General features: G+C 49.2%; 1 protein-coding gene across 5 annotated transcripts; it reads left to right on the top strand.

Moving 5' to 3' along the window:
- Positions 1 to 260: 260 nt before the first annotated feature.
- LOC119335439 lies at positions 261 to 4537 on the top strand. 5 transcript variants are annotated; one of them, XR_005161864.1, is made up of 5 exons: positions 261 to 1862; positions 1973 to 2937; positions 3035 to 3112; positions 3661 to 4052; positions 4185 to 4537. XR_005161864.1 is itself a non-coding variant. In XM_037607571.1 (5 exons), the coding sequence occupies exons 2-5, from the start codon at positions 2004 to 2006 to the stop codon at positions 4284 to 4286; spliced, it is 336 nt and encodes a 111-aa protein (XP_037463468.1). In that variant the 5' UTR covers positions 261 to 1862; positions 1973 to 2003; the 3' UTR covers positions 4287 to 4537. The 5 variants fall into 5 exon arrangements, 1 of the variants encoding a protein (XP_037463468.1); XR_005161863.1 differs by having other exon boundaries at positions 3656 to 4052; XM_037607571.1 differs by lacking the exon at positions 3661 to 4052 and having other exon boundaries at positions 1973 to 2070; positions 2849 to 2937.
- The last annotated feature ends 8613 nt before the right edge of the window (positions 4538 to 13150 follow it).

Genomic DNA, 13150 nt, shown 5'->3' with positions numbered 1-13150 from the left:
GCCGCCTCGCGCCGCCGGAGCCACGGGAAGCAGCCGCGGGTTGCCGGGAGCCTCCCAGCCGCGGTAGCCCGCCCCGCCGCGGGTCGCTGGGAGCCTCCGGAGCCGCCCCGCCGCTCCTTCGCCGCCACGCCGCCGGAGCCGCCCCGCCGCTCCTTCGCCGCCTCCCCGGCTGCAGCTTGGCCGCCGCCACTCCGCCTCCGCCACGCCGCCGGAGCCGCCCCGCCGCGGGTCGCCGCCTCACCAGCCGCCGGAGCCGCCCCGCCGCGCCTTCGCCGCCTCCCCGGCTGCAGCTTGGCCGCCGCCACTCCGCCTCCGCCACGCCGCAACTCCGCCGGAGTCGCAAGTAAGTTTCTATACTCAGAGACCAAGCAAACAAATTTCATATTCTGCCAGCATATACTCAGAGACAAATAGCTGCCATCAGGATTCCTGAAATTTATGAGGACATATTGAATTAGTGAGGATTTCATAAATTTTTAGTCCAAGCAACTCATACATTTGAAGTTTTGTTGCTTACCTTCCCATCCCATTGTGTTGCTATGCTCCTGAAGTTGCCTAACTACAGGAAAAGGAGGCCAAAGTATCGGCAGCGATGTTTTGTTTTGTGAGAACTACTCAAATATATAATCTAAATATACTAGCTGGATGTTCGGCTACATTCATTATGCCTTTCGGTAAACTTGATGTTGGATGATACCACTGGATGTATTTCAGTCTTCTTGATTGTTTTTGCATTTGCTCAAAATCTTTTCACCCAGAGATTATTATGTGGGCTGCTTCAGTCTGTAGGTAAGACTCGCAAAAAAAAGTCTGTAGATACTTCTATAATCAACAGAGAAGAAAAAAACTAAAATTAGAGCTCTATATAACTGTACTGTTTACATTGAGCATGACACTGTTTTAATTTTCAGAGTGGGCTGCCTGCTTGCAGCAGCAGTTTTGCATCTTTGGCAAATACAGAATACCCACCGTTGTTGTTGACCTCCCAGAATGTTTACACCTTCGTCATGCTTTACCTGCCAGTAATTGTCAACAATGTGTCAAGTCAGTACACATTTTCTGCTGATTGCAAGAATGGCAGCGACCATGTGACTGAAGTGAGCAAACACGTCCAGGTCCTTTTGGCATGGTGAGTGTCCTCCCAGCTAGAACAGTTAGAGGTGAAGCAGAGAGCACCGCCAGAAATATAAAGCTGCTGAAAGAAATTACAAAAGCACAAGAACAATTTAATATAATCCGAATGATCAAGCGAAAAGAATGCAAACAAACTCGCTGGATGTTCATCCACTGAATAGTAGGAGTGCTTTAGTAGTAGTATCGATAGATTAGAGATATAAGTGCAGAAATTATGAAAGTAAGCCTCCTGGGATTTGTCACACAAGGGGAAACAAAGAGAAGAGGAAAACACCTACGAGAATGAAATACTGGAAGGTCGACAAGTGATTTCCATTGCTCACCTCGGCCTGCTATGAACCTGTGACCGTGACAGTGCCGCCCGTTCTCCTACCCGGCGTCCTATTCCTCCATCCCACGTTGCTTACATGTAACCGTGAAAAGTTAGTTGCTTACATGTCCAGATTGGTACTGCAAAGATCATGTTGCTGGTATCCCATGAATGCCAGTTGTGTGATTGTTTCTAGCAATTTTCGGAGCCTTATGATCGTTATGCATTTTTGCCTGCAGTTCATACATAATATTTCCTATGTCTGCCTTTGGAAGGTTTGCTGCCATACTATCGATTGACAGTGCTTTATGTGTTCTTCTTGACCGTTGGTGGACTCTATATGAATACTGCTCCAAGAAATCAATCCTACCGCCCATCGCCGCACTGATCGCTATGGCATTTTGGGGGGCGCTTCCTGGTAATACTAGGCGTCTATTCTGATATTACTGGCGACCATTATAGAATTTTATTTGTGGTTTCTGCAATTTACACTGAAATTTAGCTAATCAGTATATCATGGTTTTACAGTTCGCATAATGAGTAAATAATATACATTCCAATGGGAGGACAAACTTTTGATGCTGGTGAATTCTTTACAATCATTCCAATGGCAGCACAAACTGAAGGTATTTATGTAGGCACAGATCATTGCTACACCAGAATAAATTGAGTATTGAGTAAATAAGACGCCCAGTTTTATAATACAGTCTACCGGTGCTTTCATTGTGGTTTCACGGTAATACCACCATGCCCTCCTTCTGTTATGATTGACACAAGGAGTGTCTTACTTGAAATTTACAGAATGGTAAGCGCTATAATTTATTGGCGATCTTGTGCTGTTGGCTGACCCAAACAAGGTACTGTTGAATTGAGGTGTTGTAAAAGTTTTTTTAAACTCATGCATGAGTACAAGTTGAACTATTTGTAGTATATCTTCATCGTTTCTTATGAAGTGGATGGGAGAAAGTGATAACTGGTCACAGACATCATTTGGAATAATGTTGGACTCAGGCATAGTGGTCCCTGATCTAACGAGCAAAGGGAAACCATTTACGGATTTGGTTGTGTCGCAAATAGCCCGGCATGCTCTCATGTAATTCTTGATCTACCGCGGATTATCCTTTTCTATATTAATGGAACGTCGCACAGTTCTCTTGCGCATTCAGAAAAAAATAGTTTTGCAACCTTTAAATTTTGATGAAGCCTTTGATAATTCTTTTTTATCTTCTAATTCTCTTTTGACTGTGCTTAACGTACGACTTACCTAATATTATGATTTTGCACCACGGTTTCCCTTCGCTGTTTGTATATGTTGGGACTATTGATTTTTTTTAAGTGATTTTCAGTTCCTCACAACAGATTTCTTTTGGAGTTTTTACTGATCAGTATGTTGGAGATCTGCAGATGACACTTCTTTATATGCAAGTGCAAAAAGATTTCAGGTTCTGTCCTCTTTTCTTTGTTGGAACTATCAGGTCGCGTCCTCTTGCAATGTAAGATTATCCTTATTTTCACGTCATTTTTGTTCTGATATCATTGTACCCTTTTCAAATAGATAGATGCCATGAGTAAACAATTATTGAATTGCAGGCAAGTATTGTTGAGGACTTGAGGCTCAGATTTCACTTTTTGGGTTTTTTCTTCCGAGGAAAAAAAAACTTAATATTGGTATGTCCTAGACCTTTTCATTTGAACTTCATGATGCCCTGATAGATATAACAGTTATTTTGTTTCAGTAAGGAGGAAAAAAATTGAATTTGTTTGTCTGACATTACATAATCTCTAAATATTGCGGCCGTATCTTATATCTTAACTTTTAGTTTCTCTTTGCCACTAAGCACAAAATTTTTGTAGGCTACGAAGCACTAGCATACTACTTATAATCTTCCAATCTGGTTATGCAAAAGGTGAATCTGTATCCATTAAACTTTGTTAAATAGTAGGTCCTCTTAACAGTATGCCTAAAACTAATTGTTTCTCTGTGTCTATAGTATGTTAGTCCAGCTCAATGGATGTTCTTGACTAACTGCTAGCTTTATTTGGTCTTATCTGATTCTCTGGTGTTAATCCACTCCTACATTGCCAAACTCAGTATGATTAAACATGGAGTATGTTATATACTTTGATGATATTTTCAGATTTTAAATACTCCTATATGACAAGCACAATCCCTGGTACTAATGCTTACTCTTTTTATTTCGGATGTTCAAGTGTAGCATCTATTGACCAATGCAAGCTCCATCAGGATGTGTGTAGTGTCCATAAGTTTCTTTTTGGCCAGTACAGTGAGAAAAATATATGGAACGTACAACAATCCTACATGAAACATTCTGAACAAAGTTCTATAGGGCCAACTTGCATTTTCATGTCAAGCATGGCTGATTATCAGAGGGTTTAATGATGGAGTAGTAGAATCATTGCCTACGATGAGTTCAACGGGTCGATGTGCACATTAACAAGCATTGCCTGCTGTCTGCCTTCGCCTACTTTGACGAGGACGACAGCAGGTACATAACCGTTGACCCGCTAGAAGAGGTGTGCTGGGAGTACAACACAGGCTGACGTCGGCATCACGACATCATTAGGGAGGTCGGCAATGAGAACATGCGTATGTTTATTCACTGCAGTCACCATCTCAAATTAATTAATTAGTTTCAATTAACTCCATTGAATGATCTGTACTATTTTGCTAATTACTAAAAATCTGAAATGCAAATTGACCATGTCTACATTTGATTAGGATGTTCAAATTGACTATGGGGAGTTCGTGGCAATGGTGAAGGGGATCATCGAGAATGGAAGGCTGACCATCATTCTCCATGGAGCAGACGACCTCAGCTAGCCTTTGATTGAAATATTCATATACAACACACTATCTTTGTTCACATTGTGCTATAGATGATATCAATATTTTTAACCCAAGTCATTATTCATTTTATTTGTGTAAAGTAACTGAGAAACAAATTCATCTATGTGATTTGCATGGTTGCATCCGTATGCAATTTAAGCTGACATATTTTTTCAGCTGTTATTCTCGTACTGCTATTGGATTGGTATGGTTGCATGAAAAACTGAACTTTCTTTCCATGGGAATTTTTGACTCATGTACTACTACTATAAAAGCATGAAGTGCTGAGATAATGGAGAATGAATGAAATCTTCATATAACATGGTTGAGTACTAGTTTTAGCTTGAGAGTGTATGACAACTCATGCAGGTTTGAAATGACTTGAAGAAAGCATATGAGAAGCGAGTATAGGAGCTTTAATATTAGAGCAACAAGGGAGGAGCAAATAATTGAAGGGGCTATCAGCCGTGTAAAAGAAAACCGAGGATAACGTCACTAGGTGGAAAAACTATATTTGATTAGCATAATAACACTAGCAAGGTGAATAACAATGTAACGTTATCTTTTCATTAGTTGATCCATCAACTTTTGTTTGGTATGACTGCCATGATATTTGGATAGGAAATTTATCTGTTAACTTCGTATCATTTTTATGTGTTAGCTAATAATTATGCACCGTGCATTTGCCTGCAATTTCCAATAAGTTTTCCATAGTTTTCGAAGATATTGTTTTGTGAAGTATAGTTTCTGAAGAAAATTAAAATGTGATTGTAGTAATTTTTTCCTGAAGTATTGCCATCGTGTAGAATGATCGACAACGGGCTCCCAGTAAAAAAATAGGATAGGAGCAGTCGGTACCAAAAAATGAGGATATGAGAAGTTGGTAGTTGAAGTTAGTACAATTGCCAGTTAGCATTGTTTTCATTCAGTAGGATTGGCGTTGCAGCTGAGAAAATATGTGATATGGAGTAATTTGGTCAACAAAAGAACATTTGACTTTTGAGGTATCTTAACACACTTTGCAAAATGAATGATGAGAGGATATTAGGCTATTTTTCTGTGCATCTGATGATAATAATAGACGTGCGTTGCACGTACACATTTACTAGTAGAAGCAAAAGGGCCGCAACTCAGCCAAACGTGAAAGCATAGCAGAAGTAGCATTTTTTACCACACGGTCAACTGATCCAACGTCTAGCAGCGAAAGTCAAAGCCAATCTGATGGCCACAAACGTGCCAATCCGGGGGAGCTCCGTGGAGGAGTGTCGGGTAGCATCCTTTTATGTTTAAATATGTTCATTCCATCCAAAGCTACCTGTACTCATTCACCGGGCGTTTTTCATTTCATTTTAGACTGACAAGTGCAAGTTCTGAAAGCGGGAGGACCAATATCACAACGTGCTTCGAGCTAATTGGCCGAGATTGTTCATCCATCCGGCTCGCAATGACGGAAAATATCTGAGGACCCTGGCCCGCCTCGCCCTAGTTAATCTCATAGTCCTACCCACTGTTTGCAGCAAGGTCATCTGATGTTTAGATGCCGTAGTTAACCTACTGTCTTATGACTCATCGGCCAAAACCTTCGATCCATGATGGATGATCTTTCGATCAGATGGGAAAACCACGAATCAATCGATAGAGAGAAACCCCGGTCATGTATTGAGGAAAATGTAATCTACCATAATCTTTACTCTAACAGTTCCCAGCATTTGTCCTGGTATTATTATTATTTTTTTCGAAACGGAGGCAAAAGATTTGCCTCATCTATTAAATGAGAAGGATAGAGTGTTTTAGAGTGTTACAAGACCTGACCCAACACACATCACGGCCTGGCAATTACTCGCTTATTACAATGTTCCCTAAATTCTTAGCGCCGGCGGATACCCAAAGCTTTGTCTCATCGGTTACAAGTTGGAGAAGGCTTGTAGGCGGCGCACTTTTGCGGCGAAATACTCTAGCGTTTCTCTCATTCCAAATTGTCCACGAGACAAGCATAGTGAGGGAGGCCATAGCTCGCCTGTGGGGGTTCGTCATGTCGGTCCTCTTGTCCCACCATTCGAAGAGGGATGCGTGGAGATGCCAAGTGGTGGTGTCCATGTGCGCAAGCCCAAATTTTTGGATGACCATGTTCCAAAGCCGTGTAGAGTAGCGGCACCGAACAAAGAGGTGAACGGACGTCTCTTGTTCTCTCTTGCATAGGGGGCAAAGGCCACAGTTTGCCCAGCCACGACGCTCCAAGCGGTCTGCAGTCCAAATGCGCCCTTGCAAGGCAAGCCATGCGAAAAACTTAATTTTCGGGGGGGGGGCCAGGCTTTCCACACCATGAAGTCCATATGGGATAGCGTCAGACCTAGGAACTGCGCCTTGTAAGCAGTGGACACTGAGTAGATCCCGTCCATGGAGTGCTTCCACACTATGTCGTCCTCGACGTCGTCATCTATGTGAAAGTCATGCGTGAGCATCCAAAGGGTGAAGAACTCCCGTACGTGGTCGCCGGTGATGACGGTGTCCCTCTTGATCTGAAGCATCCAAGCATTCGCCCTGAGGGCGTCGCGCACCTTCCAAGTTTTCCTCCTTGAGGCTTTAAAGATCAGAGGAGCAATGTCCTTGGGCTTGCGGCCAAGAAGCCAAGGGGAGTCCCAAAAAGGTGTTTTTGCACCATTGCCCATGACTATCGTGGTGGATGCATAGAAGAAATCATGGTCTTCAACAGTACATGGGTTACCCAAACCCACCCAAAGTTTGCTCGGCTCCTTCCATTCGTACCACAACCATCTCAATCTTAATGCACGAGCAAACTTGTCAGTGTTTAGCACCCCTAGGTCTCCATATGTTGAAGGGCGGCAAACAATTTCCCAATTGACTTTGCACTGCGCGCCGGTTGTCTTGTCAGATCCAGACCAAAGGAACGCTCTCTCAATCTTGTTCAGGTTGTGGAGAGTTCCTTGCGGGACAATCAATGGCGTGATGGAGTATATCGCTTGAGAAGCGACCACAGATTTGACAAGCGCGTTCGACCAATGGTGGTGATGTTTTGGCCCTCCCAAGTGACCAACTTGCCAGCCGCTTTGTCCTTCAGATATTGGAAATCGATTTTCCGAAGCTGCCGAACCGATAGCGGAAGGCCCAAATATTTTATGGGAAAAGAGGCGTGTGTCGCCGGCATATTGCTGAGGATGTGTTCCAGGTCCAGGTTGGCACATCTAATGGGCACCACAGAACTTTTTTGGAGATTGGTGCACAGGCCCGTGACATCGCCGAAGCCTCTGAGGATGACCGACAGGTTGTCGATGTCTGACTTGATCGGAGCCATGAAAACCGCCGCGTCGTCAGCGTACAAGGAGGTTCTCACCATGGCCCCTCGCCCACGAAGCTTGTGAATAAGGCCCTTATGAGTTGCCAGCTCAAGGATGTGGTGAAGCGGGTCTATTGCTAGCACGAATAGCAGAGGCGAAAGAGGGTCCCCTTGCCTGAAACCGCTGCCATGCTTAATGGGTGGTCCAGGGATGCCATTTAGGAGGAACCGCGAAGATGACGAGGAAAGCAAAGCTGTGACCCAATCCCTAAACTTATCTGGCAGACCTTTTCGCTGAAGCAAGTCCAGAATGTATTCCCATTTGACCGAGTCAAATGCTTTTTTGATGTCTAGCTTGAAAAGGAGGGCGGGAGTCTTGCACTTATGGAGCCGGCGGGCGAAGTTGCGAACGTACATGAAGTTGTCATGAATGCTCCTTTTCTTAATGAATGCACTCTGCGCGTGGGAGACAAGGGCGCCCATGTGGGGTGCGAGCCTTAGGGATAGCACCTTGGCAATGATTTTTGCGACGGTATGAATAAGGCTAATGGGCCTGTAATCGGAAATGCCCTCCGCCCCATATTTTTTGGGCAACAACACCACATTGGCAGAGTTGAGCCACTGGAGGTTGTTAGTGCGAAGGGCGCCGAAACAGCTAATGACTCTCATGATGTCATGTTTGATGTAGCTCCAACATATCTTGAAGAAAAGCCCGGTGAACCCGTCAGGGCCGGGTGCCTTGTCGCCAGGCATCTCCTTAATGGCCTCCCACACCTCGTCCTCAGTTATTTCATTGCCAAGCTCGTGGAGATCAAGGGGTTGGATGTTGAGCTCATCCCAGTTAAAATCAGCGGTAGGCGTGGAACCAATCCCCATGACCCCAGAGAAGTGGTCGTGGATAATCTTTTCCTTGCGTGAGTTCTCCGTGACCCATCCACTGGCCAGCCTAATTCGATGTATGTGACTTTTCCTTCTTCTCGCATTGACGCGGCGGTGGAAAATTTTTGTATTGGCATCCCCTTCCCTTAGGTTAGCAATCCTCGCGCACTGCCTTTTCCTAGCCCTTTGCAACACCGCAAGGCTAATCACCCTCCGCTTGAGGCATGAGCGAATGTCTAGCTCCTCCACAGAGAGAGTCTGCTCCTCTTGAGCAATGTCCAGGCGAAGGATGACCATGTGGGCTGCATGTAGGTGGATCTTGGCCTTAGAGAACATATTCTTGCTCCACTCAGAAAGCCGCAAAGCAGTCTTTTTGAGTTTATGGTGAAGCCTTAGGTAAGGTTCAGAGTGCTGCATTGGCTCATTCCAAGCTTTTTGGACCACCTCATGAAATCTAGGCAAAGAAACCCAGAAGTTTTCGAACTTGAAGGATCGAGGCCGTCTCGGCCCCTTGTCATCAGCTAGCAGTAAGCGGCAGTGGTCGGAGAGGGAGGACGACAGGGCATGGAGGACATGAGTGTTGAAAGTGATGTCCCACTCGGCATTGCAGAAGAATGAGTCGAGCTTGCATAGCGTTGGGTTATTACGCTCATTGCTCCACGTAAAACGCCGATTCTGGAGGTGGATTTCCTTGAGATCGCAGGTTTGCAACGCAGACCGGAAGCGGTTGATCCTACTACGATTCACGTTCCTTTTATTTTTGTCTCTAGCTCGGTAGATCTGGTTGAAGTCCCCTAGGACGAGCCATGCCATATCCTGCAACGTCTTGTGGGCGATGATCTCCGCAAAGAAAGCATCTTTGCTAGCCTGGTCCGTGGGGCCATAGACAGTTGTTGCCTTGAAGCAGATTCCGGATGAACGAATTCGCACAGAGGCTGACAAACAGTAGTTGGTTGCGACAATGTCATTGACATCAAGAAGGTTCTCATCCCAAAGCAATAGGATGCCTCCCCTAGTTCCGATAGCCGGACGTTGCGCGAAGCCGCGAAATCTAAATCCACCAATGGACGCGGCAGTGAACATGTTGACTGAGCTCAACTTCGTCTCCTGAAGGCAAATGAGATGGCAAGAGGACCCCTCAATTGTAGCTTTAACTGTTGCCCTTCGATCTGGGCAATTTAATCCCCTCACGTTCCAGCAAAGCGTGTTAATCGGTTGTTCTGTCATGGAGAACTATTGAGCACTCTAGGCACACAGAGGTGGAAAAGCAAACTGAATAACTAAGCTTGGTACAAGGGACACACCCAGCCATACTACAGCAATAGGCTCCAACGCTAACCCCTAGCACACAGACTCCAAAAGGTTGCATTAACATGGGCAACCAACTACACCCTACGTTATGGAATCTTGAAAGACATTGCTCACGCCGTGACGTCTTGCACTCCTCCATCTTGCAGTCCAGCCGCTCCAGCAGCTGGGTCCAGCACCCCCTCACCCCCATGGCCAATCAGCGCGTCCTCAACTGCGTTGACTGCAGGGTTGTCGAGCTCAAAAAACTCTCTCATGGCTATAATCACTTCATCAGGAAGGTGCTGCTTGAACTTGTCTGTGAATGCCTTCAGTGTGTCTTCAGTGACATCCTGCCCATCTCAAGTAATGCCCAGGCTGCGGCAAATGAGGCTCTCAGCCTTCTTGGCCGCTGGCACATCGGGCGCACGCACTGGAGCCCGGCGCACACGCTGCAGAGAGAGGCCTCCGGCAGTTGAGATCCTTACGCCCGCCAAGGTCTTCCTCCGCGCTGCATGTCTCTTTGGAGGGGACGATAGCGGCGGCTGGGGCACCGGGGTAGGCAGCACCACAGGCTGGCGCACACAGAAGAGCTGGTCGGGGAGGTCCATCGCGGGTCGGGGCACAACCAGCGCCGCAAGCCCTGCTGGCAAAGCGTCATCAGCCGCATGCAGACGAGCCTGAGGGGAGGTGGGCGTGCGCTGCAGAGCGCCACTGTTGAGGAGTGGCGGCGTTGGGGAGGCCTCGAAGCCAGGTGGGCGCACCGGCGAGATGGAGAGGAGGGGGCGCAACATGGTCGTCCGGGAGCAAAGCTCAATGAGTGCTGGGCTCCTCTCCTGGCCGAGCGTAGTGGCGACGCGCGCCGCATCACGCTTGGAGCTCCTGGGGGTTCGAAGCACCGTCGTTGGCGACTGGGGTGGTGAGGCCGGAGGGGTCAGATCTTCCCTGGACTGGCGCCTAGCAGACTCCGGGCGCGCCCTCCTGACCGGGCTGCGGCCACGGAGCCCAGCATCCGCAGCAGGGATAACCCCCGATGGCAACTGAGCATGTGGGATGGGCAGGAGCTCAACCGCTTGCACCGCAGGCACGCTCGTGGAGCCGGAGCCCAGCAGCGGCGGCGACGAGGAGGGGACGGCGATCGGCAGAGGAGAGGAGGTGCGCCGCCGACCATCACGACTGCCACGACGGCCGTCGCGGCCGGACCTGTCATCATCGCGGTGGCCGTCGCGAGGCGCGCGGGAGAGGCTCCGGCGAATGCGGGCGCCCCAGCCTTGGTCGCCCCTGGGCGCGTCCCGCCCTTCGCGACCGCGGCCGCGGTCGCGGTCCTCCTCGTCATCACGGTCGCGCCGGTCATAGCGCACGGGCCTGGAGATCCTCTCGCGCCTGTCCCTCGCCCTGGACTCGCCGTCGACCACATTGTAGCGCCAAATGTTCGGCCTGGAGACGATTTCGCCGGAGGTGGGGTCTTCATGGATGTCCAGATGAACCAGCACCCGGTGCTCAAGCCCCTTTCGGCCGTACACCGGCGCGCCACCAGTACGCGCCGGCAGGGTGATCCAGCTCAGCCTCGGCACCTTGCTAGGACAGGGCGCCCATGCCCAGAGAGCCAGCACCTTGGTCGCGGTCTTCAACTTGGACGCGGGCTCGATGTAGTCGAGCGAACAGCCGGAGCCGATGGTGTTGGCGACAGCCTGCTCATCCCAGGCGTAGAGCGGGAGCCCCTCAAGGCAGAGCCGAACATGGTGACCCAAGTCGACGTGCTCTGCATGCTTCTCCGGTATTATTAATAAACTAGTATCATTTCGTTGCAAGAGAAATATTTTACTTGTACAGTTTACAGGAGTACTTCATCTGAGTACTTGATAGTAATTGCCGTGTCCCGTGTGATCCAGCGTCATATCCATTCAATGCTCCATGGAAATTTTGGTTGTGTTTGTCAGATACACATTTACCTTTCTACTGCTTTGTTCCAGTTTTTTACGCACTGGGCATGTTCACAAAAGTAACTTTCATTAAATGCTCCGTGGAAAAATTGGGAACTTTGTCAGTCTTATTTGCCGCGTCCATGCCATTAAGCATGCAAACATCATTAATTTTGATTGGTAATCATATCCTCAAAGCCGCAGAGACTAACCTCACTAGGCTACTCACCGAACATGGTTCAAGCAACTTAGAAAATGACTGCTTCAAGATGGGATTTGTAATTTTTGCAATTTTTGTAATGGGTCCCCCGCGCTCGCGCTGCCCCCGGGGGGCGGCTCGGGCGAACCCTAGCCGCCGCCGCCCCCAACCTACCCCGACCCACCCTCCCCCGCCGCAGCCGGAGGAAGCCGGCGAGCAAAGCTCGTCCGACGGACGGCGGTGGCGGGCTCGCCCTTCATCCTGGGGGCGGACTCGGGCTGCGCGCGACGGCGACCCTGGGTGTCAAGCGTGGCGGCGGAGATAGGAAGTTGGAGCGGCGGCTCTAGGGATTTTCGGCGGGGTTGCGCCTCCATGGCTGCCCGGGCAGCATGGTGGTCAGCCATGGCGCGCGGTGGCGGCGGATCTGGGCGCCCCCTGCCCAAATTCGTCCTGCTGTGGGTGGTGGCGGCCCGTGGTGTCGACGACGCTTAGCTGCGCAGTCGGGGTGGTTCTCCACTCCAGCGAGTGGAGGTGGTCGTCGGCGCGGCGGGTGCGTCGGATCTGGGTGTGGCCAGATCTGTGGCCGACGTTGACGGGGTGGGCTTGCTCGGCTGCCGATGCGCGCGGGCTGTGGGTTCTAGCGCCAGATCTGGCCGCAGTCATCCGGCCCTGATCAGTGGGCTTCTCTCCTGCGGATTCCTGACGGGGTCGGCGTGGTTGCCGGGACCTTGGCCGCGGGTGAAGCTGGTGGAGGAGATCCAGATAGGGGGAAACCCCTTGGTCGGCCCCGGTCGGCCACGCCGACGACGACGCTCAAGGGCGCCGTTCTTCTTCTTGGAGACGTCGGTCTATGTCTGCTCCTTCATTTCTCCCCCTCTCTGCCTCTCGGGTGAAAACCCTAACTCCGGTGGGCGGCGGCGTCCTTGACGCTAGGACCTTCCTGAAGGCGTCGCCTTGAGGGCTGAGTGGTGGTGGGCACTGTGTGGGTCCTTGACGGTTGCTGGTGATGGCACTGCTCCGGAGAAAACCCTAGGGTCTGGTGTTCCAGATCGGATGATGGCGGCAATGCGGTGTCATTTCTCTCTTGGGAGCATCGTTTGCGGAGCAGCGCTGGAAGTCAGAGACAGGAGGTGGAGCGGCTTCGTCTTGCACGGAGCTTCGGTGGAGATGTAAAGTCATGCCTGACCGACAGGTGCTACGCTTTGTCATGCCTGGTCGGTAGGTTCTACGCACGACATATCTTCCAAGGACTTCAAGTTGTGTCGGCTCGTGGTAC

This window comes from Triticum dicoccoides, chromosome 7B, assembly GCF_002162155.2.
Source record: "Triticum dicoccoides isolate Atlit2015 ecotype Zavitan chromosome 7B, WEW_v2.0, whole genome shotgun sequence".
Lineage (NCBI taxonomy): Eukaryota > Viridiplantae > Streptophyta > Magnoliopsida > Poales > Poaceae > Triticum > Triticum dicoccoides.
This window is presented reverse-complemented; position numbering and strand designations above follow the sequence as displayed.